The 27,999-nt window shown below is 35.8% G+C and overlaps 2 protein-coding genes across 2 annotated transcripts in view; both read left to right on the forward strand.

Moving 5' to 3' along the window:
- The window catches only part of LOC142345871 (uncharacterized), a 372,085-nt gene that overhangs the window by 52,677 nt on the left and 291,409 nt on the right, over positions 1 to 27,999 (forward strand). The window lies entirely within an intron of this gene.
- LOC142353596 (uncharacterized) lies at positions 15 to 27,999 on the forward strand. The gene is made up of 5 exons (XM_075406173.1): positions 15 to 422; positions 854 to 911; positions 9,712 to 9,919; positions 27,237 to 27,475; positions 27,837 to 27,999. Exons 1-5 carry the CDS (start codon positions 248 to 250, stop codon positions 27,997 to 27,999), a joined length of 843 nt encoding a protein of 280 aa, XP_075262288.1. The 5' UTR covers positions 15 to 247.

A 27,999-nucleotide genomic window follows, 5' to 3' on the forward strand; every position in this document is an offset into this window, starting at 1 on the left:
CTTGAGAAGCAATATCTTTCGTTATACTATGTTTCCTTACTGGGAGCGGTAAGTTAGGGCCGCTAAGTTAGGGCCGCAAAACTTAGCATTCCACTTTTGCACGTGCTACTAGCTAATTGCACATGCCTCCAAGTTTTGGCGACCAAAAAATTCCTACCCTGGGTTCTCTAATTTATTGTAACATATACAAAAATTGACATCGTGCGTGCAAAAAGCAGAGCTTGATAAATTCGAAAACGAACTGCTCATGAAGAGTTTAATGCCGCTGGCTTCTTCTGTTTTCAAATTGATTTTCATCTTTACCGCAAAGACACTGAGTCGGAGTTTGCGAGCACTTTGTCGACAGGGGCGAAAAGCTGTGAAGTCGTTCATTGTTATTTTACTTTTAGCAATCGGGGTGGCCATCACAGCATACATCATTCGTTAGTTCGCTCTTCTCATAATACCCCATAAATCATAGCACATATGGATTTTTTCCGCTTGTCCCCCCCCCCTCCTCCAGGCTTAGTGAATGCAGGTTATTTGCACACCCCCCCCCCCATACGAACGCACCATATTTTACATAATGGTTTACTCTGTAATGGCTGAACGTATGTGCTAAACGACGGACTCGCGTTGCGGTCAAAAGTTCCAAAACGACCGAGCATTGTTGCACGAAGTTGGCGCCGCGCTTTGAGTCTAGCCCATACCTGTTTTTGGCCCTGATCCACCTGTCCACAGCACAAGTCCTTCCGGCATGTGCCTTTCTGGTACATCATTCTGGTAAAAAAATTTGTTTTGATCAGAAAATGCAAGGTACCGTAGATTCATGGGCTTTACTTCAGTTTATATTCAACGAGTAGTGATGTTTTAGAAGACTCCTATTGGGCCAGTATTAAGATGGTGTTATTCGAATGGCAGCACTTAAAAAAGTAAGCAGATTACTTCATGAACTACAATTATGTTTGGAGTTATTTGATGTTTTTGGTAAATCCCCGGCCTCTTCCCAAATTTTCTATTATAATCAAATTAGGTATCCCCCACACACGCACACACACGCACACCAGTGTTTTTACGCCAGACTTTACATATGTGCTCGATTTTGTCAAGTAGTGAGTCCGTATTACTGTTGGTATTTAGCGCCATAAATTTTTATAGGCCATAAATTTTTAAAAACAAATTCCTGAAAAAATTGATTCATTTACTAACTTTTTTTTGTCTGCTGCATTTTTTATCATGCTGCATAAAAATGTAAATTGATAATATGTATTTTTTGTCGGTCGGTAACAGGATATTAACCAAAAACAAAGCGGTGAACACAACAGTGTTATAAGTAAGGTTCTGAAAAATGAAATTCTGGTAGAAGTGTAGATTGTGTGACTCTGCGTGGAATGACAGAAAAGTTCTGGCCTTCGTGGATATCCACGTACCGGTTCGAGTCGTTAACCAGAATTTTGAAATGAATTCTGCAGCGTCCGCCGATCTAGTTTGAAATGTGAAAGGTGCAGGTTTCAAAGTTCACAGAAGTCAAGTTTCTGCCTAAAAATAACGAAAGTTCTGGCGTTTTATTTTGGCACTGCAAACTGTCGTCATTTTAAAATGTGCACTTGAGTGTTTTTAATTGCTCATATTGTAAAACATTTTCACTAACAAATGAGAAAATTTTTATCTTCTGTAACTTATCTCAAACATGGAATAAAGCGCTTCAGCAATGAGATAGTTGAAAAATTAGGAAAACTTGCCATCACAATGCACTTGCAAACTTGACAAAAAATAGTTCTGAACAGATAATTTTTTTCGTGAAATTCCTCATATCAGACAGAAAATGACAACCAAGCAAACCAAAATTGACGAAAAAGTGAGACTAAACCACAGATAGCCCAATACAATTGGCATTGAAAAATTGAACTGGAAACTAATTAGAAAACAATGAACACAATAGAATTTTGTTAAATTTTGCTTCTCAAGTAAAATTAGCTAAAACCAAAAAAGAATTAATGAACAAGTTGCGTTCGAACACGGAGAGTGAGAAATAACTCGCCAAAAAATGAAAAGCACTGAAAAAAGCATTGAATTACCAGAAACCCTCAAGTGTTTTTGACAGTTGAAATGAAGGTTGGCTTTATTAAAAGAACGACAAAAAGTCGGAAGTAAAACCATCGAATATTGCCTATTTGTTTAACAAAAAACAGATACAGAACAACAAACTTAGGAAAATGTTGTTATAAGTACATTCAACAGGAGCTATAACGAATTTGGATGACGCAAGACCGATTTTTTGTCTTGCTCATTTGAATCTTCGTCCATAAAAACGGGATAAACAGGTAGCGCACAGCGGGCATTAAGTTTCATTAGAAGCCCTTAGCCATGTTTACTAAACCTTCAAGCGCTTAGTGTAGTGAAGCTTCTTGGAAGGCCGTAGTTTAAGGTTAAAGTGTCACTTTTAGGAGTTTTTGAGCCCAAAATAATGCAATTTTTTGTGTTTTTTCGTCATTTTTTGAACTTTTTGTTCAACCAGACTAAAATTGAGGCTAGTTAAAGTTGATAAAGGTCCTTTGCAAGACCAACTTATTCTTTATGACCGTCTTAAGAGCTTTATGTTTCGGTACTCTAAACAAAAACACGCAAATATATATTAACTTCAAATACTTTTTGAAAATATTTGTCATTTTTTGAGTTTTTTCAGCCCTAGGTGTGAAAAATTCTCTTTAGGAATTGATAATAGGTTATTGTATAGTTTAAAGTGGTATTGGAATGGTTTTCAACGTCTTAACATCGCGAATTTTATCATTTTTTACGAATAATTCAATTTTTTCACCTTTTCTGACCTTATGATTTTTCAGGTTTTTCCTGCATAGGGGCCAGAAAACCTCCTATAGGATTTGATAACAAAATACTGATTTTTTTAATGGGCATGAAAAGGTTTTCAAGTTTTCAATATCAAAAAATTTCTTGATTTTTTATTAAACTTGCCATTTTTTTTTCAAGTTTTTTCAAAATTTTTGTCTTTTTTTAGATTTATCCAGCCTCAGTAGCTAAAGAACTTCCTCTAGGGTTCAATAATAATTTACTGCATATTTTCTTGGTGTAATGAAATGTTTTTGAAGTCTTTAATTTCACGAATTTTAGTCTTTTTAGACAAACTTAAAATTCTTTTGAAACTTTTTTGTCATTATTCAGGTTGTCATTCTTGTTTGAATAATTTGGATTTTTTAAAAAATTTTTTCTGGCACCAGGGACCTCCTCCAATGTTTGATGCTCCAATAAGCTGCTGCCATTTTTTCTAATTTGGAATGTTTATCAAAATTTTAGTAACTGGAATTTTAGCAATTTTTTGATAACGTTTGAATATTTTCGGAAAATCGGAAAATTTTTCCAAGTTTGTGGACCTTTATGAGCCAGTGAAACTGTTTGAAGCATGAAATAAGGATACTCGATAGTCTCATGAGACAAGAAAACAGTTCTGAAGTTATGAATGTTAGAAAGGTTTCGTTAAAATTTGCAACTTTTGTAAATTTTTGAACGTTTTTGTCCTATACTGTGATTAACGATCACTTTTGGCCGACGAAACTTTTTGTTTCTTGTAGATGGGGTACATGGCAGAACTCTAGAGACAAAAAATAGTTTGGAACTTTTTTCACCGCGAACTCTTGAAACTTTTTCTTTAGGTTTTGCGCTTTTCATTTTTTTTTCTATAATTTAATTTTTTATAAGGCTAGAAAACTAGCAGATTCGAATCTCATCAAGAACAATATTCCTAACTTTCTCTCTCTTTTTCTCTCTCTCTCTGTCGGTTGGGCTTTCTTGCCCTCTCTTCCTCGTTAACATTTTTTCTCTCTCTCTCTCTCTCTCGTACACTCTCTCTCTCTCTCTCTCTCTCTCTCTCTCTCTCTCTCTCTCTCTCTCTCTCTCTCTCTCTCTCTCTCTCTCTCTCTCTCTCTCTCTCTGTCCTTAACTCTTTTGTTGATGCCGCATCTCAGCTGTTGTTATGTGACGTCATGTCATCATCTCTTACCCTCATTAACGCTGAAATATATTACAAAATATATGAACTTGATTTTTAAATCATAAATGACTTAACTAGCACTTTGTAGGAAACTATTGTTAATTGCTCTCAAACGAATTTTGTAGCAATTATATTTGTTCTGTTCGTCCTTTTAATGCAATTTTTCGCCTGACCAATTTTTTGTCTAACCCATTTGACTTTTTGTCCTCAGAAACGGGATAAAGAAGTGGCGCCCAGTGGGCTTCAGGGTTTGTTAGAGCCTTTCAGCTCCCTAGTCTCCAAGTATGCGATTCACAGAAACTCTTTTGAAAACTTATACTTGTGGTGTGAAGGGCGGTTCTTAGAGGGTAACCCCCCCCCCCCCCCCCCTACAACAATCCCCTCCCAAATCCCCGCCCCTTCTCTCTTCACCCCCATCCCCACCCCTGTACATCAACGGCCCCGTGCAGCCAAAAAACCCCCTCCCACCGTTTCCCCCCACTGTTGCCCCAGCCCCACCCCACTGTTGATCCCAACCCCCCCCCCCCCCCCCCCCCACTGTTACCCCCCATCACCCCCCCGGTGCACCCCACGCTGTGCTCTCCTTAGGGCCCTTGAATTGAGCTAAAGCTAGCCTCACTAAACCGTTGCTAGGGACTGACGAAGCCAGCAGCTCGCCGATGGTTTGAGAGCAATTCGCCCGACGTTAGTTGGTTAGGTTTCAATCAATTAAAAAATTTTTTTTCCAAAACGTAAATTGAAAAAATATGTAACAGTTATATACATTTGTAAGATTTCGGCTACCGTCGAGTTTGTATTGCTTATGGGATCTGGCGTGGAGTTAAATCCTTCAATTATAAAAAGCAAGCAAAATGATACTCAAGCACAGAAGACAAATTTTTAGAAAAAAAAATAGCCTGAAACAAAAAAGTAAAAATGGAAGTTCTAAGAAAGCAGCAGACACATTTGAACTCTTGTTGAATTTTGAAATCATTTTTATTGTTTACAACTGGTACCAGTTCATTCGAACACGAAGAAAGAAAGAGTTTCAACCAGAATAATAAGAAGGCAGAGGAATGCTTATTTAATTACCAGAAAATGTTTATTATCTTTTAAAAATGGTCTAGTCTAAACAGTTCGCAAAGGGATGTTTTGCCACAAAACGAGTTTATTGTGACAAAAAATAAGCTGTAGCAAAATAATGCTCGAATAAGCACAAGTGGATTTTTTTCCTTAGAGATATTTGGATATCGCTTCTCGCAAAGGCAATTAAAGAAAAGTTATCATAAGGCATTAAATAGTTTGGACAATTTTCACAAGAAATAAAAAACGGTGAACATTTTTTCCTTTTCTCTTTATAAATGTTTACCGTCTCCTTAGATTTTCAAATCCCATGTTCTGTAAATAGGGTCCATTTCGGTGAATTTTCAACAAATATTGAACAACAAAAAGTAAAAGCCTAAAATGGATTCTAAAGAGGAGAAACCACACGCAAAAGTTCAAAAAATTGTTTTCACGTGTTTTTTGTCTTTTGAATGTTTAAAATTTATAAGGAAATTCTTTGCTTCGTTTCTAAACAATTGTGTATATTAGAATATTCGAATATGATTAGTAACATGTAATTTTTCCCCAATTCTTCTATCAATTATACTTTTCCTCAATAATCACCGCACCCAAAACTTTCTGTTTTTTTCCTGTTTTTATTTAATTTGTTTAGAAAAAACAGCTCCCCTTTTGCTACCTGCAAAAAAATTTGCCAATTGTTTTTTATAAAGCTCAAAACCAGCCTCTATGGGCTGCAAAATTCTTTCTCTCTTTTTTCTCAACGATTCGGAAACAAAAAGTGAAAGTTTGACTGACGAACAAAAATCTGGCCTTGCATATATTTGAATTTTGCATTTTGAAAAAAGGAACAACAATGAAACAGACAGATTAGGATGCTACCAAAAACCGTCAAAATGAGACTACCAGTGGATCAAGTTAATATCATTCCAGGAGAAGGAAACAGCGCGTCAATGGAAAAAATTCCCCGATCATAATCAGATCCCTATACTAGACGCGCCATCAGACATAACAATCAAAAAATAAAAGGAGGAAAACAAAGTTACCTAAGAGAAAGACAAGAAATCAAAGGCAAAGAATAAGCAAAAATAGCAGTAGCGCTTCATACAGTTAGAAAGGTATTGGGCTGACATGAGGAATTATCTTAGTCGGCTGTAGAACTGATTTATCCCGAGTCTTTTATAAACTACCTAGGACCAGCACTGGACAGACAAAAAAGCGAAGGAAGCAAGAATTTATTTTTTCTCAAAATTTAGTTTAAAAATTATTTCGACCGTGTTTATGAGTTGTGCTGGATACAAAATAAAGTATGAAAACTTTTTTTTCTGTTAGCATAAAATTTTTATGGAAAATTGAAGTCTTCAGGCAACTCAAATTTGCAAGAAACAACTTTAAAAAGATGAAACAAAAGCAGAATTTTTTTTTTCAAAACTCTTAGAGTTGTTTGTTTTGCAAAATATTCTCTTATTTAATCAGAACTAACAATTTTAATAACTTTAAAACTGTGGAGACGTCAAAAACCATATTTAAAAAAATAAACATCAAATCAACCAGAAAAATTACTGAAAAACAAAGATGGTTTTATTATCTTATCTTTTTTTGTGTTCTTTATGTTGTCAGAGCAGATCATTCGAACTAATCTCTAAATGAATGAAACACAGAAAAAAAGGGAATTAAAAAGTTTATCGAAATCCAGGTTGAAAACTTCAATACAAACGTAATATAAATATTTTTTTGTTATAAGTTTTATTGTTTTTTTTCTGCTATAAAGAAATTAGTTTTCAGATTTTGTATTTTAAAGTTGATCATCGAACTGATTTTTTCCAGTCTTTGGACGGTTCTGTAAAATAAAGTAACAAATCAGTTTTTCAATGGTCAAACTCCTCATATGGAGAACGATCTTTTCTTTTGAAAGAAGAGAATGGAATTTTCTTTTCAATTTAATTCACAAATACAAATTATTAAATTTTCCTCTTTCTTTAATACCAGTTTTACTCAAATTAGTGAAAAGACTAAAACATAGTTTTAACTGATAGCCAATGATTCTCAACCTTATTAATTGAGGGCTTTTGCGGACAGCTTTTTTTGTTCAATTAAATGTTAGAAACAATTGGAGGCGGAGTGCAAGAAGTGCCAGAAATGCTGAAAAATTGGAAAAATTATTTAAAATTTGTTACAAAATAGGGGTTCAATTATATGTGAACCTTACAACTGTGAAGACGTCAAAAACCAGATTCAAAATATAAACATGAAATCAACCAGAAAAATTAGTGAAAAACAAAGGTGGTTTTATTATCCTATCTTTTTTTTGTGTTCTTTATGTTGTCAGAGCAGATCATTCGAACTAATCGCCTCTAAATGCATGAAACACAGAAAAAAAATGAGAAAGTTTATCGAAATCCAGGTTGAAAACTTCAATACAAACGTAATATAAATATTTTTTGTTATAGATTTATTGTTTTTTATCTGCTATAAAGAAATTAGTTTTCAGGTTTTGTATTTTAAAGTTGATCATCGAACTGATTTTTTCCAGTCTTTGAACGGTTCTGTAAAATAAAGTAACAAATCAGTTTTTCAATGGTCAAACTCGTCATATGGAGAACGATCTTTTCTTTTGAAAGAAGAGAATGGAATTTTCTTTTCAATTTAATTCACAAATACAAATTATTAAATTTTCCTCTTTCTTTAATACCAGTTTTACTCAAATTAGTGAAAAGGCTAAAACATAGTTTTAACTGATAGCCAATGATTTTCAACCTTATTAAGTGAGGGCTTCTGCGGACAGCCTTTTTTGTTCAATTAAATGTTAGAAACAATTGGAGGCGGAGTGCAAGAACTGCCAGAAATGCTGAAAAATTGGAAAAATTATTTAAAATTTTTTACAAAATAGGGGTTCAATTATATTCGAAATCAAAATTTGGTTTATCAAGTCTAACTGGTAAAAAATTTATCTGCAAGGTCGTGAAAACAACATTGGCTGTTTATGCTAATCAAACATCAAAATTGATTAATAGAATTTCGAATTTTTTTCAAAAAATTCAATTTATACTATCGTATGGATTTTACGGATACAATACGATTGCCCAAAAACTCACCTTTAGTTTTTCCTGAAAAAACTAATGAAGCCTTAAAGGAGTTTTGTCCCAACGAGTTGAATTTTTGCTACAATTTGCGGCATCAAATTTGTCAGCAGCCAAAACTCTGTGTTTTTAATATTCTATGATATCACATTTACGAGATTTTAAAAACCAACTGTCCCATCAAGCTCACGAAACAAGCAAAAGAAAAAACTTTTCGAAAAGCATCATAAATTTAATTTTAAATATTAGTGTCAATTTCACCACTTCCAATTCAATCTCCTAAAAAGTTTGACAATTAGTTTTCCAGAATAAACAATCAGACTTTAGACCAACGTTGATACGATTTGAGTAAAAAACAGATGCCCAAAAATTTTCAAATTATTTTTTGGTGTTGGTGTTTGTAATTGTGTTTGTGTGTGTTTGTGATATGTGTGATGTTTGTGATATGTGTGATGTTTGTGATATGTGTGTATGAGAACAAAATGGAGAGCTAGTTTGAGTGAGTTGGTTCCCTTAATTGTCAGATAACAAAAATGCAGATGACAAAAACTGTCAGCAAGCATGAAAATTAGAAAAGTTTTTTTTATAGTTTGCTATAAATTTCGATAATAAATCAGTCCAGATATAAAACCGTTTGTTTCTAAATCTTGTTGACGACACATATTTGAGATTTTTTTAAAAATACGTTTTCCATTATGTTCGTGAAAAATCAAATTTGACAAACTTTTTCAAAAAGTTTTCAAAATGTTACATTTCAAAGTTCAGTGTCAAGGTTACATTTACGAATATGTTTGATCAAAAATTTTTTTAGAAAAAAGACAGAAGACCTAAATGAAAAGTGACGAACTTTGGGTATCAGCATTTTGCCAAATGAAAATTTGGATCTTTTCCCATTGTCCCCCCTCCCCCAGTTTAGTGGGTGTATACTGTTTGCACCCCCTGACGCACGTGCTATATCTTTACATAATGATTTACAATGTAATGGAACGTGCTATGTAACTGGGGAAGCACAACGTACTGGAGGACACAAACGGGAAAAACAGATTTTTTTTGGCGTTGGTGTTTTTTGCTTAAAATGTAATTGTATGTGTTGGTTTGTACGTTTTTGTGCCTATTTATGAAGTGTCTATTGGTGTGTCTGAATGGTAACACTTCTTTTAAAAAAGCTTAATTGTGGCGAACAGTTATCGTTTTTGTCTGCCGAGAAAAGACGGCATAATTTTTGGTTCAAGCAGTAAAAGTAACTTTCTCCAATTTGCTTTCGGATTCCCACAAAGGCTTTTCTGGCAAATTTTAAAAGTGGTTTTTGCTACCTTGAGAGATATGTTGGAACATTCTGTGTAATGCATAGACTCAGACGAGCCGTCTTGTTTTTATCTATAAGTGCTCGTTTGCGTGGTCTGAAAATTTAGATCAAAAGCCGTGTCTATTAAGGCTCGATACCAGTCAAAATGCTCAGAACAGTTTATTCTCTTAAAAATACCGGTTAAAATTAAACTACCATTAAGCAGTCTCTGGACCTTTTCCTTATTGAGAGATTTTCTTAATAGGTATCAGGCAGAAGAGAATAATTGAGTGAGTGATTAAATAGTGTTTCGCATTTAGGAGCGAAGTATCTTTAGTAGATTGCCAATTAGAGTATGACTCATACACCATTCACCCTCCGGAGAGTCCCTATGGTGTTATGGACCCAACGGCAGCCTGTCAACGGTCAACTATTGAGCCTAAAATTTCTTGTGCTTATTGGAAGAAGAAATTGGAGCTCGATCAAAACGAGTGTAGCCGCTATGAGAGACACAATTTCTGTAAACAGGTTAAATGCTCGGGTTTTACAATATGTCGATCACTTACGGTTGTGCTCGACGGTGTATTGACCGATAAAGTGCATGGACCAATAAATAAAGCGGAGACCATGTGTCGACAATAAAATTTGATAAAAACAGACTAATGAAATGGATTTTATTTGGCTGTATTAGCTATAAAAAATACTGTGAAAAATTGTCGTCAGCCATGCTTGATTATTAAAAGATCTTTTTAAATAGACGTCTGGAAAGAGTCCGGGTCAAATTTATTTGAGCTCTCGGCCATATAATAAATAATGGTATGGAAGTGACCTCCCCTCGATTTTACGTGTCTTTTACATGGTCAACCTCTCAATCCAAAACGTCACGATTTATATACTTATATGAACTATTCAAAGCTCCATGATGACCCAAGTTAATGGGCGCGACCCCGCCATTTCTGATCAGACCAACAAAATGCGCGCGCCGAGTGCAAAGCGTGACCCAGCATCACGGAGTCTGGAAGCTGCCCTACGGTCTGGATAGTCGGTACCGCAAAGCAGTAACTCTGGAAAGATTACATCAAAGCAATTGCACTAAACGTTGCATGTTTAAAACTTCTAAGTATCTCCAGTGCGCATCCCAAGATATCTAGAGCCCCACTGCGCGGCGCGATCCAAGTGGGTCTGAAACCCCTCTTTTCAGATATACACAGGAGGTTCGAAAGAATGTCATCTAACACTAACTCAACTGGTAGCAAAGCAAAGTATAAACCAGAATGTTTAAATTACTGTCTGTTTGATATCGCGATCAATAGTTTCAGCCATCATCTAAACAGCGAAAATAACATCAGGTTAAATCACACTAAAAGCAAACATTCAAGGTTGCATGAAGATAACATAATAGATAATACACTAAAGTTTACAAGAAGGTCGATTTTTTGTCGTACATAGCCTAAAGTTTGTGGTAACTTCATCTACCTAGAATCATGGGGAAAAACTACAAAGCAAAAGCGCGCTAAACTTTTAAAACAAAAACGCGTTAAAACTGTATACTTATATGAAATTTCACATTTATATAAACTTAGAGCATCATGAAGAAAGAGTTTATTCTGTCAAGCAAAAATGGAGTCCTTTTCAGCGAAATTTTTAAATACAAAAATGTTTCAATGGTGATGTGATGTTTATTGAAGTTGGTTGCATGAAAATTAAATTTACCAAACTCTGTGCTGCCGTCAAAAGAGTCCTGAATATATATTTTTTGATAAAATCCTGGATGAAATTTAGAAATACAGCTTACTAAAGCTCACTAATATTTATACCGCAGATAACAATCTTAATCAACATTTCATTTCATTCATAATGTGTTCAATTGGCGGTAAACTGCTAACTGAGATTTCTCAGGTGGTAGTTTACACCACCTTTTAAACCGCGCTTTCACTTTGGTTTGCATTTGGTTTTGGTATTGTCGTTGGTTACTTGTGGTTTATATTGAGTAATTGTCTGGAGGATGGAGGCAGAGAGATTGATTTGAATGGAATACTTGGTTCTGGGATTTCTTGCGTCTTTGTTATGTTTTCGTGGAAGGATGGAGGGAGCCTGGGAGTGACAGACAAGGAGTTTCATAAGAAGTTTGGGAGAGAGTGAGTGGGAGAGAGAGCGAGGGAGTAGAGTATTTAGAGTCGAAGAAGTAAGAGAGAAAAGAAGAAAGAAAAGAGAAAAAGAAGAGGGAAAGAAGAGAAGCACCCTCAGCGCACCACCGGCAGCCAGTCCCCTCTTTCAGACGACCAGCAACCGGCTTGTGTGCTGAGAGTAACGTGACTTGTCATTGGTTTTATAGTGAAAGGAAAACAGTAATGAAGGCATTAGAGAGAGAAAGAGAATAAGAGAGATGCACCCTCAGCGCACCACCGGCGGCCAGTCCTCCCTTTCAGAGGAAAAACAGACGGCTTTTGCACTGAGAGTACAAAAACTTGTGATTTATGCCTATTTTGAGGCGGATATTTTCGCCCTTGCGGGGATGAGTGGTTGTTCCCAAAAGGGAACAGAGTGTGGGGCCAGCATCAAGGCCTCAGCGTGATTCCCATGATCATGCTGCCCTCCCTTACTGGTGCTCAGGAGTTTGAGTTTGGGTCCAGTGTCAACGCCTCAGCATGATTTCCACGATTATGCTGCCCTCGCTTACTGGTACTCTGGAGTTGGATCAGCTTCAAGACCTAGACTGATTCCCGTGATCAGTCTAGTCTCCCAGTCTGATCTTTCTGATGTGGTTTTGCAACGGTTCTCTTGTTAGTAGGCATCTGAAGAGGAATGTCAGGTGTTGAAATTGCGTTTACATATGCAAATTTACACATATACGCGCATTAGGCATCCAGGCATACTAAGCATACATTCACAAATGCAAACACTTAACATCCATACATGCAGTGAAGAAAAACGGTTTAAGCCCGGTCAGTGTATTTTTGAAAGGTTTCAGCTAACGTCTCGAGTCATGCCCCGAGACGTCCGCATCCACCTTTTTTATGCTTTAATTGTAGGTTTTTGTGAGAGTTTGCCACTGTTTTTGATGGCTTCAGCTAACGTCTCGAGTCATACGCCAAGACGTCCACATTCACCTTTGTTTTGCTTTAGTTTTAGATTTTTAGGAGAGTTTGCTAATATTTTTGATGGCTTCAGCTAACGTCTCGAGTCATACCCCAAGACGTCCTCATCCAACTTTGTTTCAGAGATTTTCCTTAGTTTTTTGTTTTTATCCTTATGTTCTTTTTTATTCTTTTTCATTTTGAACGGCTTTAGCTAACGTCTCGAGTCATACGCCAAGACGTCCACATCCACCTTTGTTTTGCTTTAATTTTAGATTTTTGGGAGAGTTTGCTACTATTTTTGATGGCTTCAGGTAACGTCTCGAGTCATACCCCAAGACGTCCTCATCCAACTTTGTTTCAGAGATTTTCCTTAGTTTTTTGTTTTTATCCTTATGTTCTTTTTTTATTCTTTTTCATTTCGAACGGCTTTAGCTAACGTCTTGAGTCGTACCCCAAGACGTCCACATCCACCTTGGTTTTGGAGTTTTGCCTTATTTTCGTTTTTCCTCTTTCTAACCTTTTCTTTTAAATTTTTTTTCGTTTTGAATGGTTTCAACTAACGTCTCGTGTCATAACCCTAGGCGTCACCATTCACCGTTGTTTGATGTCTTTTTATTTTATAAAATGTTTTGCGAAGGAGTTTGATGCATTTTGATCTGGCTCCAAGTCAGCAAACGTTTTTCTTTTATGTTTTTAGTTTCTTTATTTCGTTTTATAGCCCTCGCAAGGTATTCTGAGCTTAATTTTTGGATTGTATTGTTTACTGTTTTTAAGTTTCCCATTTGATGTAGTTCATCTACGCTCGTCCGCATTGGCAGGTTATATGCAAGTCTTATTGCATTATTTTGTTCCTTTTTTATCTTGTTGAGATCATTCTTTGTTACATTTGCCCAAGCTGCATTTGCATACATGTATAGTGGTCTCACCATTGTTTATATAGATACATAATAATATTATATTTTACGTTTTTTGATTTTAGATTTCTTAGTGTGTTGATTCTTTGTTGCATTTTTACGACTATTTTGTTGACATGATTGGTCCATGTCAATTTATAGTTGACATGAAGTCCGAAAAATTTTACCTCCTTGCTGACGTTGATGTCTTCTGAGCCTAAATTTAGTCTCAGATTTGTGCTCAGTGTTTGTCTAGTGAAGATGGTGTATATGTTTTTTCCCGCGTTGAGGAGTATTTTCCGTTTGTCGCACCATTTCTCTAAGTGTTTGATTCCGATTTGTAAATATTTAATATTTATTTCTTGTTTTTCATGTGTGCAGTATATAGTGATGTCATCTGCATATTGTGTAATTGATGTTTTTTTACATTTTGCTTTGCTTACATACATATTGAACATTATTGGCTTATAATGCTCCCTTGGGGGACCCCTGCTTCGGGCGTAGAGATTTTGAAAACTGCTTGATCGTATTTTACTTTGGGTTTTCTGTTACTTAGGAAGCTTCAAGTCCATTTTGTGATCCACCATGGGGTATTAATCTGGATTTGCTTATATAAGATACCTCCATGCCATACTTATTCAAAAACTTGTTGTTGGTTTTTTTGTTAGCGTTAGAAGATTATCTGTTGTGCATCTACCAGATCTGTAGGCACATTGTTGATCTCCGAACAGGTTTAGTTTTTTCACAGTGATTTACCAAATTTTCGTTTACAATGCTCTCGCGCAGGTTTCCAAGGCAAGATGTTAATGATAATGGTCTGTATCCTTCTAGTGTTTTGTGGTCTTTTCCTACTTTTGGTATCATTGTTACGGTTGTAGTTTTCCCATGGGCTGGTACATGTCCTAATTGTTTTGATGTTTGAAATGTTTGCGCGAGATTTTCTATTGTTTCTAATGGTAATTGTTTTATCATTTGATTGCTTAATCCGTCATGTCCTGGTGCAGGGTTTTTGCAATTTCCTAAAATACATTTGAGAGTCTCAGATTTTACTTCTGTGTGCCTTCTTTCATCTTCTTTTAGCTTGGTTGCCTTGAAGTTTGTTTCTCTTACTTTCAGTGAGACAATTTTCTTGTGACTTTTCCCTCATCTTTTGTTGATTCGTTTATTTTCATTTTTCTTTTTAATTTTTCTGAGAAAAGCATCTCCAGCTTCCTGTTTTTTCATTGGTAATTGTTCGTTGCTTTTCTGACTTTGATTAAGTAAAATTTTTGCAGCTTTCCAAAAATTATTACTTTTTCCTGCTTGGGTTAATTTGTCAATGAGTTTCATTTGTTGTCCTGTTCCGTTTTCTTTACTAATTTTTTTAAATTTTTTTGTCAGTTTATTGATCTTTTTGCATATTATTTGGTGTTAAGTTGTGTTTCTTTCGTCATTTCTTCTCATTTTGTTCCTTTCTCTCTCTAACTTATGTTTTTCTCATGTCTGATTTTTATAATTGATGGTTTGTAGCTATGTGTCTACTCATATATATGCCTTCTTTGTATGTAGCTGGGATGTTTTCTGTGATTTTTTCTGCGTTTTTTTTTAAGTCTTCTTTGTTTGTAATGTTCCTATATATGAAATAGGGGTTATGCAAAATATGAGTTTTGTATTTTTCCCAGTTAATTTTTTATGTGTCTGGATTGGTTTATCTATGTTATAGGTGCTCACAGTTGGGTAGTCATCACTCGGACTTTTGCTGAAGACATAAAAAATATCAAATAAGCTAGTTAGTTTAGAGTTGGCTAGGTGTACATCTAGTAATCCACCATCTTTGTGCGTGCAAGCATAACTATTTAAAACTAGTTGCGTGTTCTGCTTTTTAGTTCTGTTGTCTTTGAGTTTGTTTAGTTTTTGTCTCGTTTTCACTTCATCTACTTTTATTTCATTGTCTCTTAGTATTTCACATAACACTTTTGTGATGTCCTCCATGATTGTTTTCCTATTATTTTCTCTCCTTTTTCATTTATTTTTATTGTATTTTGTAGGTTTAGGTTTTTTTGATCGGTTTGGCTCTGGAAGTCGATTGTAAGTCGCTCATTTGCAATTTTGCTGTCTGTTATATTTTGCTTTCAAGTTTGGCAAAGTGACTCGTTAGCATAATTTCGAGGGCGTTCTCGATTTGTTTTTGAGCATCACTTGCTATTTTTTGTGCTTTTGTTTGTCTTTGTTCTCTGGTTTAATTTTGAGGACCTCTGCATGTGAGGCAGCGGGTGCTTTTAGTTTTGGTTCTCTATACTTTTTGCAGCCTTTTTAGGCAGCGCTATGCTTTTCATTACAATTTGCGCAGCAGGATTCATTTTGGTTGTAGTCTTTGACGTGGTGGTGTCCACCGCATTTTGGGCATCTTTGCGTGTTATCGCAGTTTGCTGCTAGTTGACCATGTGCTTGGCATTTGAAGCATTGCAATACTTTTGGTTGTTGTTTTGATGTTTCACGTTTGAATTTTTGTAGACACAGTGCTACCCCATTTGTGATTGCTTTTTTTGCTTGGTTTTCGTCTTTAGTAAGGACTGTCACTAGTCTTGTTTCTTGGTTTGTAACGCTGCTTTTGACCCTAAATATTTTTTCAGATTTGATTCCTTGTTCATTTAGTTGTTCTTCAATTGTGTCTAGGCTTACATCTAGCAAAATTTTTGTAATTACAAAGCACGCAGTTACCTTTTCTCGGCTTTTGTTGTTGTTAGAGATAACTTTACTTTGTACTTTTGCAACTCTTGTTTGATGTTTTGCGGTGTAAGCAATTTGGATGCTTCTATATTTTTGGGTTTTATAGAGAAGCCATTTCTCATTGGCATTTCTCTTACATTGCCCGGGTCTCGTTGTTTAGTAAGTTTGATCATGGCATTGGCAAAAGTAGCTTGTCGAGGTCTCTCTCCCTCAAAATTAATGTACACAATTCGTTGGTTATTAGATTTGCTGTTTGTTGCTCTACATTAGGACGTTTACTAGCGACTTCGGCTTTTTCGCCTGCATCAAGGGCCCGTATTCGGGTTCTAGTAAAAGTGGTACCGTTTTCGGTTGGGTTTTCATTTTCTGGCTTGTTTTTTTGGATTTGAACCCATATCTATCTCTAAACCTAATTCTATGCTCTCGTGGGAAAGGGTACGTTCATATGGGTTGTTTGAGGGGGGATGGAAGGGGGTGCTTGTTTGCGGCTGCACGCAATTGCGGGCTAAAGAGTTTTTCACATTCAGGACGTGGGGGGGTTTCGGGAGGTTTTAGGGAGATATGATGGACTTTTGTTCGTCTATCCGGCGTCCCGGGAGTCAGAATATATCTAAACAACTTAATCTAGCTGTTATTGCTCTAAAAATGGCGAAGTCAAAAGTTCAATATTAGTTAAGAGTTGCAACACCGCTTATTCTATATAGAAAGTTGCAATAAGTTCTATAAAAGTTATAAAAGTTGCAATTTCTGCAATAAATTTTATTCTTTATAAAAGTTGCAAAAACAATTATCCTATATCTTGAAGAAGTCTTAATTTTAGCTGTTCTAGCTTATAGGGAGCTGTACAAGCGCTAGGGTGCTAATCCGTAGTGGTCTAAGAAATCACTGAGCTAGCCTTTGCTGAGAAAAAAGCAAAAAAGACACCAGTTCGCCTCACCAGCAACTTTTCGGACGAGTTACTAGGCTACTGGTAAGGCTTCAACGCACCCCTTAAACTCTCCAAGCAAGGGCTACTGCTTTGGATCTCACTTCTTCGTCTTGCTCTTTCGTCAGTTGCCTGCTTGTCCACTTTCTCTCACTTCTCAGGTCGTCTTGTCACCAGCTTCTCCAATGCCTCTCTTGGTTCTCCAGTTGCTTATTTCGTCTTGCTCTTCGTCGCTAATGGGTTGTGAACAAAATATGATAACAATCTTAATCAACAAATATGTATCAAATTAGTTTTATATATGAAATCAATTTTACCATTTCTAACGCCCAGTTCAGCCATTAAAATGTTTGTAATGAAACTTATTTTTATCTCAAATGGAAAAATGGCTCACAAATCAGTTAATCAAGGTCATCTGTCACACATTGAAGAGCTTGTTGATAAGCGTTATGTTGTGTATAAAATTCAACTAACAATAATTATGTCAAAGTAGCTTATTTGTGAGCCAACAAAAACTGCAAACTTTATTTTGCAAATCTAGAATAACCACTACAAAGAACACACTATAGTTGAGCTTTGATTAATCGCAAAAGAAAAGAAGGATGAAGGAATTGGAATTTTAACAACGGAGATTGAAAAACATGGAGCGAGTAGCTCCTGGGAAAGAGCTATTTTCAGCCAGAGAGGGGAATGATGACGAAAAGTCATCACCGAAGGAGAAATTTTTGAAATTAGGGAAGACAAAGGAAGTAGAAAAAACTATTTTAGAGACTATCATAATCGTCAAAGCTATCACCATTTTGCATCAATATTTATGCGCAAGGGTTTTTTATTGTTGTTCAGTTAATTTTAGTTACGGCTCCACTTTCCTCGCTAAGTCAATGTAGCCTAGCTCTTTCTCGGATAAGAGAAAGATACCCAGCCCATTGGCAGAGAGATCAACATAAAAGACCGTGCGAGACGAGCCGGCATGATAGTCAGCATATTCAGGCAAACTGACATTCAAATAATTGCTGACAGAAAAAATTGGCCAATCGTTTGTGAGTCTGTCTGGCAAAAATCAGATATATCCTCATTGGTTGATTTACTTGAGCTTACTCCATCGCAAAAATTGAATAAACAGCAATCAGGTCCCGATTCGCAAAGAAAGAACTCTTACTAAGTTTTTGATAATCCTACACAAAAACTCAACCCACAGTAAAAAGCACCATTAATATTCGACGAAGAGAATTGTAGGCATGATGAATTAATGTTGAATAATTGCACAGACATTGGTGATTTTGAATTTTTTGGATATCACTGGTTGCATTAATTAGGTCATAAGTAACCAACTGATTAGGCAATAAACAAACGGCACCTCCCACCCCCCGCTTGTAAATATAGAACTCCGGAGATGCATCTAGTTCATTTAATTTTTTTGCAAAGCTGAAAAGTTCTGACCATCTTGATTGACATTTACCCAGTACATGTTGGCATTTAACTCGTTGGTATACTAGGTTATTGCGGGATTGGAATTTTTGAAATTGAACATACAATCTCATAGTAGTTGAGAAGACTGAAAGACTATAAAATGTGTACTATAACGACGTTTGTTTTGTTCTCGGCTCAGTATAAGAGCAAAAAAATCTCTAACCGTAAGGAAGCTGGCAATTGATTGTTTGTCACACTTCGCTTATTGTGAAGAGTGAGAGACTGTGCTAAGTATTTTTATGCGTCGCGGTGTTTTCCCCGGCGCGATTTAGCGAGAAGCTCTGAATTATAACTGTAGAACGAAGTTCCAGTGTTTTAGGCTAAAGTTGTCTGACCAAAGAGCAAAGGCACTTATAGTGTTTTCTAGTGTTTAAAATTGCTGAAACGAACAGGATAAAAAAAGAGCAAACATTCTGCCATTTTTTTGGGTTTACTGACGCTTTTAGTGGATTCAGTGGCAAGTTCGGCATCGTTGTTTTCGCTTTAGTTGGTCACTTTTTAGTTTACATTACTTAAGGGCTTCAAGTCAGTGCTCTTCGTAGTTCTCAAATGGATTGTAGTTACTCCCGTAAACGTTTTATTACTCAAGTTTTGGTGAAATTTGATGCTGTTTTAGGGTTCTGAATTTTAATATTTTTTTTCTTTTCAGACAGTCCATTTAGATTCTATAAATGATTGATTAATTGCTCTTGAACGAAGTTCATAGCAATTATTGTAAACGTGTGTGTCTTTTTTATATGCAAATTTTTCGCTTGACAATTTTGCGCTTTTCTTCTAGAACATTCTTTGACTTCTCAAGTGACTTATTTACACTTTCGTTCACCATTTTTGAGTGATCTCTATTGCTCTCACTCCGAAGTAAAGCTTGTTGCTAATATTCTGTTGCCAACTGAGAAAAATGAGTGACTCGTAGCGCAGTGGATAGTGCGGAAGCCTATGGATTGGGAGGTCAAGGGGTCGAATCACTTTGGGGTCAAGGTTTTTTGCACCCATAAAGAAAAATTGATTTAGGCTACAAACTTTGAATTAAATCGCCTTGGCTATTATTCAAGAGCAATTCTTCCAACATTTGTCGGTTTATGTTTGCATTGGCTGTTTTGATTGAGTTGAAAGAGAAAACAAGTGCGGTTACCTGAAAGAAAAACTCCAAATTTATCTTTCAAATTGTAATCCGGGGCCCGTACTTATTATAGGTCGCCTAATAACTTTCAAAACCTTCATTAGGAAAACACAATTTTTATAGCAGCAAATTTTAAAGTTTTTGTGTTTTTGCCGGGAGAACTGAAATTATAACTGAAAAGTATCAATGAATAACTTAATTTACATTAATTTACCTGCAAGTTATCTAATTAACGAGCTGCAGACGCGCATATCTGCACTGCTGATTTTTAATAAGAAAGCTGGATTTCTTTTGCACTTAAGTTTTTTCTGCTATCCGAAGTTTTCTTTTTTACATTATTAAATTGTAGTTTTCATTGTTTTCAAATCTCGACTCTTTTTTCTGGCTATTTGAAATCTAAGTTAGCAATGCGTTTGAACCATGTTGCATCATTGGTGTTTTTTCTGTTTGCAACTATTTTCAATTCTCAGCCATCTTTTAGAATGTAGAAAATTGCAAAAAAAACTTTTTTATTAAAAATCAATACAACTTCTAATTTACTAAATTTACTGATTTAAAGTTTTAAGTTTTGATTGGTTTTGTCTATGATTATTTCAAAAGTTCAGATATCTGATTTAACTGAAATCTTTTTAAGGGCTTGTAACTACTTTTGTTTCTCTCCACAAGAGTGAATAAACTGCTCAAGAAATACGACTATCATAGACTTTTTAACCCCTGTTTCATGATTTAACCAAGGTTGGGAACAGTTACTATTTGAGTTACATTTAGTAAAGAGCACTCAGGGAAATAAGGAAGTAAACTTAAAGATATTAAACAATTCGATAGTAGTTTTCAAACTCGTTTTGGTGCAGAATTTTCGCTTAAATAAAACAATAGTACTTCTCTATTTATATATTCAGCTGTTACATGTAGACTTTTCAACATAGTTTGCTTAGAATGTCAACAAAATATGGCCACCAATTTTATAGGGTTAATAAAGATTGAGAGATGATTTGAGTTACATAGAAGAAAGTCTTATATTTTCTTTGCAAGTAATTGTATCATCTCTTTCCAATAACTTATCGTATATACTAACTCGAAATTGTCTCACAATCGCACCAGATATGCATACAATCAATTCGTATTTTAATTCCATTATTGTTCTGACCCCCCCCCCCCTTAAGAGGAAAGGAACTATGTACTCAACTGGGTTTTTTTTTGTTCAGACAATTTTGACCGAACGTTATCTTCATCGTAGAGTTGTGAATGTTATCATTAAAAAGCCCGTCCAGCGTAGAATATGGAATTAAAAAGATTTTTTTGAAATTTGTTTTCTAGTTAGAGTTAATGTGGTTTAAATTTTTGTTAATATTAGACCGATTTGCGTTATTTTTATACACATTTTCCAAAATTTTTGCTGAAATTTCGGCTATTTTGCCAAATTATGATAAAAATTGTTAACACTAGTACTGTGGATTTTAGTTTTAAAAACAAAAAAGTATTGTTGACTATTTTGATTTCATTTTGTGGCAAACATTTTGGCTAAACATTTCAGAAATCAGCCCTCTTCATCAACAATTGCCCGAAATAAGCTGCTTTAGTTCACTTTGATAAAATTTGCTGGTAGTACCTACCCAACAACAACTAACACAATCTTTAAAAACTATAAAAAGATCTAGTCTTGCTTCGACTTCCATTGAGAGTATTCTGGAATTAAAACTTTGTCGTTCTCAGCTAACATTTTTCTATGATTATCAAAAACGCAGCATTTATTTTTGATCTTGTAATTTGGATCTACGTCATTCGGAACAACTTAGTTTCTTTAATAGACGAACAGCATTAGCAAGGCTCGTTTTGGTCCAATCTCGGATTGTAATCGGTCGGTGTTTTAAAAAAAATAAAAAAATTTTCGATCTTTTTTTATAAAAAATATAGAAAGAACAATCTTTAAATCTCAGTGTTGATAGGTCCAATTGGATTTATAAGCCTTTTATTTTAATGTATCGATTTTTTTACTCAAATTATTTTGATTGTTTTGACTTCTAATAATTTTTGATTTTTAAATAAACAATGACATACATTTTGCCACTACTTTTCTCTTAATTTGGTCAACTTAATTTCAGCAAAAAAAGAATGCGTCTTCTTCCTCTTCTTTCTACTGAATGATTTTTTTTTGCGTGTTAATTATGGTTTTCTGGCTTTGATTCTACTAGATTTCACAATTTTTTTTTTGATTTTTATGCATTCGCCCAATTCTCACGTTTTTTTTATCTCGTTTTGACACAATATCACAATATTGAAAGTTCACATATTACAATAATAACGTTCGAAGAAGGGCACAATTGAACATTTAAAAGTCTTCTAAAGCATGGATTATGGTCTTAACGGCTTTGACACCCCTTTCTCGAAGAATTTAATTTAATTTTTTTTACAATTGTCTTTAACTGTCGTTTTTACTCTGTCTTTTTAACCTTATGAAATTTCCTTGACTGTGGCAGTTGTCATTGGTTGTTGCGGAGAAACAATTAATAAATAATTTAAATTTTGATTTGAGTAGAAAGCTTTCATGACTTTGAAAACAGTTCTCTTCAAAATTAAAAAGTAAATATTTTTGTAATTTTGTTCTTGCTTGTTTATTTGTTACCTGATGTCGTTTATTACAGGTCACATATGACATTAATATCGCTGAAAAGAAGTGCAAGTGTACAAAATTTAATGTTTTTAAAGATATTGTCATTAATTTACTGCCTTCTATAAGGGTTTTTCACGAAAAAAGGAAAAAATTTTTTGATTTTTGTCTAAATTGGACGCTCCTTTTGAAGACGTAGGACATATTCTTAAAAACTTAGGGTCTCAAATTTTTCCTCTGGACAATTAAACGAACCTATTTAAGTGTTTTTATTTGTGTATAGTGGCTTTCATGACTTTTGGAAACAACTGTTTTCGAAAATTACAAAAGTAGTTCTTAATTTTGCCCTTATTTTCTTATTTTTTTGCTACTGATTACCTATGTACTGAGGTGTGCTACACTCAGCAAGACTGTTTGATAATCTTAGTGCTATTTTGAAAATTTACGTTATAGTGCGTGAAGCACAAACTTGAATTGGACAAAGTCCATTTTAACATGTGAACAAATTGCCAGGTAGTTTTGAATAAACTACTATTTTAAGATCACTAACTCAAACTGAGAATACCATGACGTGTTATTGCCACGCCAATTTGAGACCAGCAACTTAGCCTTGACATTTCTATCGACACTGCTATCTCTATCCATTAGGTTACTAGAGAGAAACGTGTCCACAAGTATAAAAGAAGCTTGCACGCACAACCACCACAAACTTTACCTCAAATTGGTCTCCAATAACATCAGAATTAAATCATACTCATGTATTGCCCCTTGATTAAAATTCAACTTAGTGGAGATAGTTTTCAACTTTGAATATTTTGTGACTAGTTCTTAACTAAGAACTCTTAGTTTAGTCAGAAAAAATTAACCTTTAACTTTCATCACAACTTTTTGATTTTGTTGTTTGTCTTGACCTGCTTTCTTAATAATGGCTGGTCTCATCAATCTAATGCGGTAGTTTTCACTCCAATGATTTATCTGCGTTGGGGGCGATCTTTTTGTTCACACACAATTTTTTCTTAGAAAAATACCTAATTTTGGGGGGGTTTTATATCGGTTCCTCATTTGGTAGACATTTATGCCAAAAAACAGCGGATGAGCAGCGTCGAAGCTTTATATGCGAACCCACATTACTGAGCATCCTTTTGTTATTATTATTAGATTGCCAAAGAGTTCAGTGATACCAATAATTTTGCGCACTTTCATCGTTTAGTGTTTTTTTCCAGCTGTAAGCATCTGGATTAATCGACGCTAAATAATGTGTCAGCTAATGCAAAAATTGTTCATAGCAGTCTTAGTATGAAATCAACAAGTCAAACAAATCACAAAAAATGTAACAGAAAACTCTCAGCAGTCAGTTTTTTAACGTGACTAGAGAGTTTTCTGACATCGTTCATTCTATCTCATTTTTAAGGAAACCTTCTTCATCTTAGTACGGCCTTATTATGGCACTCTATTATTCTTGATATGGCGTGAGCACGTCACCATATAAATCTTAGTACGGCCGTAGTACGGTGCCGTAGTAAACTTGACAAGACGTAGTACGGTTTTTTTTCTAAAGACATACGTTGCAGTAGTAAGGCCTTAGTAAGTTTTCCTAGTCTGGTCAACCTGGGTCTGAAACGAAGTGTGATAAAAAAATGAAAACAGCATTATGGTCTCGACTAGACTTCATTTAAACAGCAAAATGTTCATATTGCTCAAACGAATTAACTCAACTTTTTGTATTTTTACACTGCTTGCTCTGAGATTGGAGTTCTAAGCCTGTTCGAACAACTGTGACAGTAAGAGAAACCGTTGCAAATGACTGAATAGTTGAATTCGTTAAGGAAAACGATAAAAAATTCAAAATAACTTGAAGTGTTCAACCCATTCGTTTTTTTTTTCCACTGTTGTCTACAATTAATATCTCATTCTTGTTTCACGAGAAACACTGATGCATAATTAGCATTAAATTAATAGTTATTTTTGAAAAAAATGAATCTTATAAATTTACCCTAGTTGAGAAATCTTCGGTTAGAAAATATAAGGAACCTTCGGTATGGTCGTTTTTTTCTAGACAGAAACGACAAAAGCCCCTACGATTTTTTCGTCGGTATCGTCGTTTTTGTTCGGTATTAAATGTAAGAAGGACTCGTAAGACGTTTTTTCATCGCAAGGGAGGTTCGGAATCGTCGTTTATTAAAATTAGGAAAGCATCGGTATTTTCGGTTTTTAAACGTAAGAAAGCATCGGCATCGTCGTTTTCAAACATAAGAAAGCATCGGTATCGTCGTTCTTTGAACGTAAGAAAGCACTGGTATCGTCGTTTTGTAAGTGCGACGGAGATTCTGTATCATCGTTTTTTAAACGTAGGAAAGCATCGGTATCAAGATTCTATCCAGTTTTTTAGAACGAAGATGTTAATATAAAATACTGTCGGAAAATCATCTCAAGTTGATTTTAGTGCGTTGTTTCCAGTCACGCTCAAAATTGTTCTCTTCAATGTTCTGCGATTAGCCAGAGCAGAACAACAACACAAAAACAACGAAATTGGGCCATTAGAGCCCTTATCAACAAAAGCGAACGCTTCAAATCTAAGAGTCGTAGGATTTCTTGCTATTTTAGATGTGAACCGAAGAAACCATTAGCTTTGATATTTAGTCGAGCGTCGCCAGCAGTAGTGGTATTTCTGTTTGCGAAGTTTTCACCTCGCAAAGTCTGAAGACAGTGCTTTACTTCGCTATCATTGCAGACCTCAACGAGCAAGTTGGCAAAATCGTCACGGATGTCATTTTGTCTGATATGCGTATTGGCACCTTTTGGACAAGAAAGAGCATGAGCTGCAGCGAAAATTTCTCCACATGCGCATTTTGATGACTATTTTACTGGATCCAATCCATAACTAAGCGCAATTCCATCTGTAATCTCTCCCTTGGTTAAATCAGAATTCAACGGAAATGAGTATAGCGATCATGGTGTTCCTTTCTCCGTTGCCAAAATTAGTGGACAGGCCTCCTTTCGCTTGAACCTGTTTCTGCTTTTTTCTGATTTTCTTATGGATTTCTGCCGGACAGCGTTGTAATTCTGTGACAGCTCACATATCCGAATTGATTTTTCATACTCGATTGCCCTGTCTTCAGGTAACAGAATGCTTAGGCCACCGTCATTAACCTGGGAGATTACCTACCGGTATTTGTCATTGTAAGAGGGATGTTTAATCGTTGAAAGGATAAAGTTTTTGTCAATCATTTTTTCGGCTTCCTTCAGCAGACAGTCCGAGTTTTGAGTAGTCCTAGCAATGAAAATCATTTTAATCAACACCTGTTGCGATAACAGCAGTTAAATAAACTGCCAGTGTAATAAGTTTTAATGCCCTATCGACACTGGAAAAACACTTCAGCATTAGACTACGAGTTTCTCACACTCTTTTCTCGCCACTGTTACTGGCAAGTAAACAGTGGCGAGAAAACAGTGTGAGAAACTTGTAGTCTAAAGATGGAAACAGTTTGATAAAATTGTAGTCTAAAAAAACGTGTGTGGTGTATGTTGTGCGTGTTGTGTGTGTGTGGCGTATGTGCGGTGTGTTTGTGTTGTGTGTGTGTGTGACTTGCTGGTGAGTGAGTTATCTGTGGTGTGTGTGTGCGTGCGTGTGTGCGTGTTAGTGTGTAAGTGTGTGTGTTTGTGTGGTGTGTGTGTGTGGCGTGTGTGAGTGTGGTGTGTGTGGTGTGCTGGTGAGCGTGTGGTGTGTTATCTGTGGTGTGTAAGTGTGAGTGCGTGAGCGTGCGTGTGTGTCTCTGTAAGTGTGTTTGTGTATGTGTGTGTAAGTGTGTCTGTGAGTGTGCGTGTGTATGTCTGTGTGCGTGTGTGTGCGTGTGTACGTGTGTGCGTGCGTGAACGTGCGCAAGTGTCTCTGTGTGTGTGTTTGTGTGTGTTTGTGTAAGTGTGTGTGCGTGAGTGTGTGTGTGAGTGTGCGTGTGTATGTCTGTGTGTGTGTGTGTGTGTGTGTGTGTGTGTGTGTGTGTGTGTGTGTGTACGTGTGTGCGTGCGTGAATGTGCGCGTGTGTCTCTCTGTGTGTAAGTTTGTGTGTTTGTGTGTGTGTAAGTGTGTGTGTTTGTGTGTGTGTAAGTGTGTGTGTGTTTGTGTGTGTAAGTGTGTGTGTGCGTACGTGTGTGCATGTGTACGTATGTGCGTGCGTGAACGTGCGCGTGTGTCTCTCTGTGTGTAAGTGTGTGTGTTTGTGTGTGTGTAAGTGTGGGTGTGTGTGTGTGTGTGTGTGCGTGTGTGTGTGTTTGTGTGTGTGTGCGTGTGTGTGTGTAAGCGTGTGTGTGTGTGTGTGTGTGAGAGAGAGAGAGAGGGGGTGGGGTGCATGAGGGCAAAACGAATAACAGATCCAAAGAAATATCACTTACCTTTGAAAGTGTAATTGTCCACAAAAATAACAATGAGAAACCAATGAAACTTTGTTCAATTTTGAAATGATCGCAGCAGGTGTTGATTAAAAAAATTATCACACGGTTGTTATCGCCCTCGAAGTTATCATAACACCTCGGCTTCGCCTCGGAGTTTGATAACTTCTCGGTGGCGATAACAACCGTGTGGTAATATTCATTATGTTGCACTCCGTTTGTAAATTTTTTTAAACACATTCTGTAACCTTCAAAAGTAAACATAAATTTTAAAAAAATTATAAGAACTCTAAGGCAAGCGTGAAAGACTAATCAAAACGCTTCAATGCAGCTATCTGGCGTGATTTCAGGCTCAATTAATTTTGAGAGGTATACATTTTAACTTCACTCTATAGTAGATTAAGTATTAGTAGCACTTAATATTGGGACATTTTTCACATCAAGACTTTTGTTTATTAATTTCCCCTAAATAATTGCTTCGTTTTTGTTCGGTCTTCTCAAAGGGTATTTACCAAAAAACGAAGTTCTTTTTCTAGATTTGATTTAGCTATACACCCGTACAGCAACAATCCATATTGTATGTTGCTATAGGCATTTGTGGGGTTATAGTTTTTTGGTTATAGCTTAATGGGAAAAATGTCCTGTTGTATTTAGATCCCAGTTGACCCGGACGGTGCAACTTTTTATGCCTCCGATGACGTCAGATACGATTGTTCACACGCAGCGAGAGTATGTGTGACGTCAGAATATGGATTGATGAGCGATATATCCGGGAATCCTGAGTTTATAAAAGTTCTCCCCGAATTCCTTAATATCATTCTGGTTTCATTGTACCAAAAGAGGAAGCATGACTTTGTGTTTATCAGATGCACACTGCAAAGAAATGTATCCAGGTAGATGCAATTTTTGGATAGCCGGAACCTGTGGAATATTTTTATCGTCTATTTACAGTTCTCTAATTATGGAAAAGTTTAACACCAGTTACACGTATTTAGTACATACTATACGTCTGAAAACACAACAACGAAGTTTTCTTGTGTTAAACTTTTGACCTCGATAAACAGAATAACATAAAAACTGCATTCAAAGGGTAGAATAAACCGTTTCTTGAGTGCCTAAAAAGTGAAAACCATATGGTAAAACAAAGTAGAATAATCCATTTAGTTTACCAAATTTTCATGATGGAAATGTTAAAAAACAATGGTTGAACTATATATGGGCAATTGCCACGTCGTCATAATTCCATAATTTCAGATCAACAACTGAAAACTACACTGGACAGCAGCTAATTCAGTTTATTCATAAACCCCGTCAAAAAGGTCCCAATACAGAGAGAACAGGTGGAAAACAGAGAGCCCTGCCCAGTTTCAGCGTAATTTTCATGGATTCATTGTCGCGCACTGCAGCTTATCAGTAA

The sequence above is a fragment of the Convolutriloba macropyga genome, chromosome 1 (genome assembly GCF_964194025.1).
Source record: "Convolutriloba macropyga chromosome 1, txConMacr16.3, whole genome shotgun sequence".
Classification (NCBI taxonomy): domain Eukaryota; kingdom Metazoa; phylum Xenacoelomorpha; order Acoela; family Convolutidae; genus Convolutriloba; species Convolutriloba macropyga.

Coding starts and splice junctions, on each gene's coding strand:
- LOC142353596 (XM_075406173.1), top strand. CDS start 248: ATGAAGAGTTTAATGCCGCTGGCTTCTTCTGTTTTCAAATTGATTTTC. Junction 423..853: donor CATCACAGCATACATCATTC/GTTAGTTCGCTC, acceptor GTGATGTTTTAG/AAGACTCCTATTGGGCCAGT. Junction 27,476..27,836: donor CTGCAAAGAAATGTATCCAG/GTAGATGCAATT, acceptor CCATAATTTCAG/ATCAACAACTGAAAACTACA.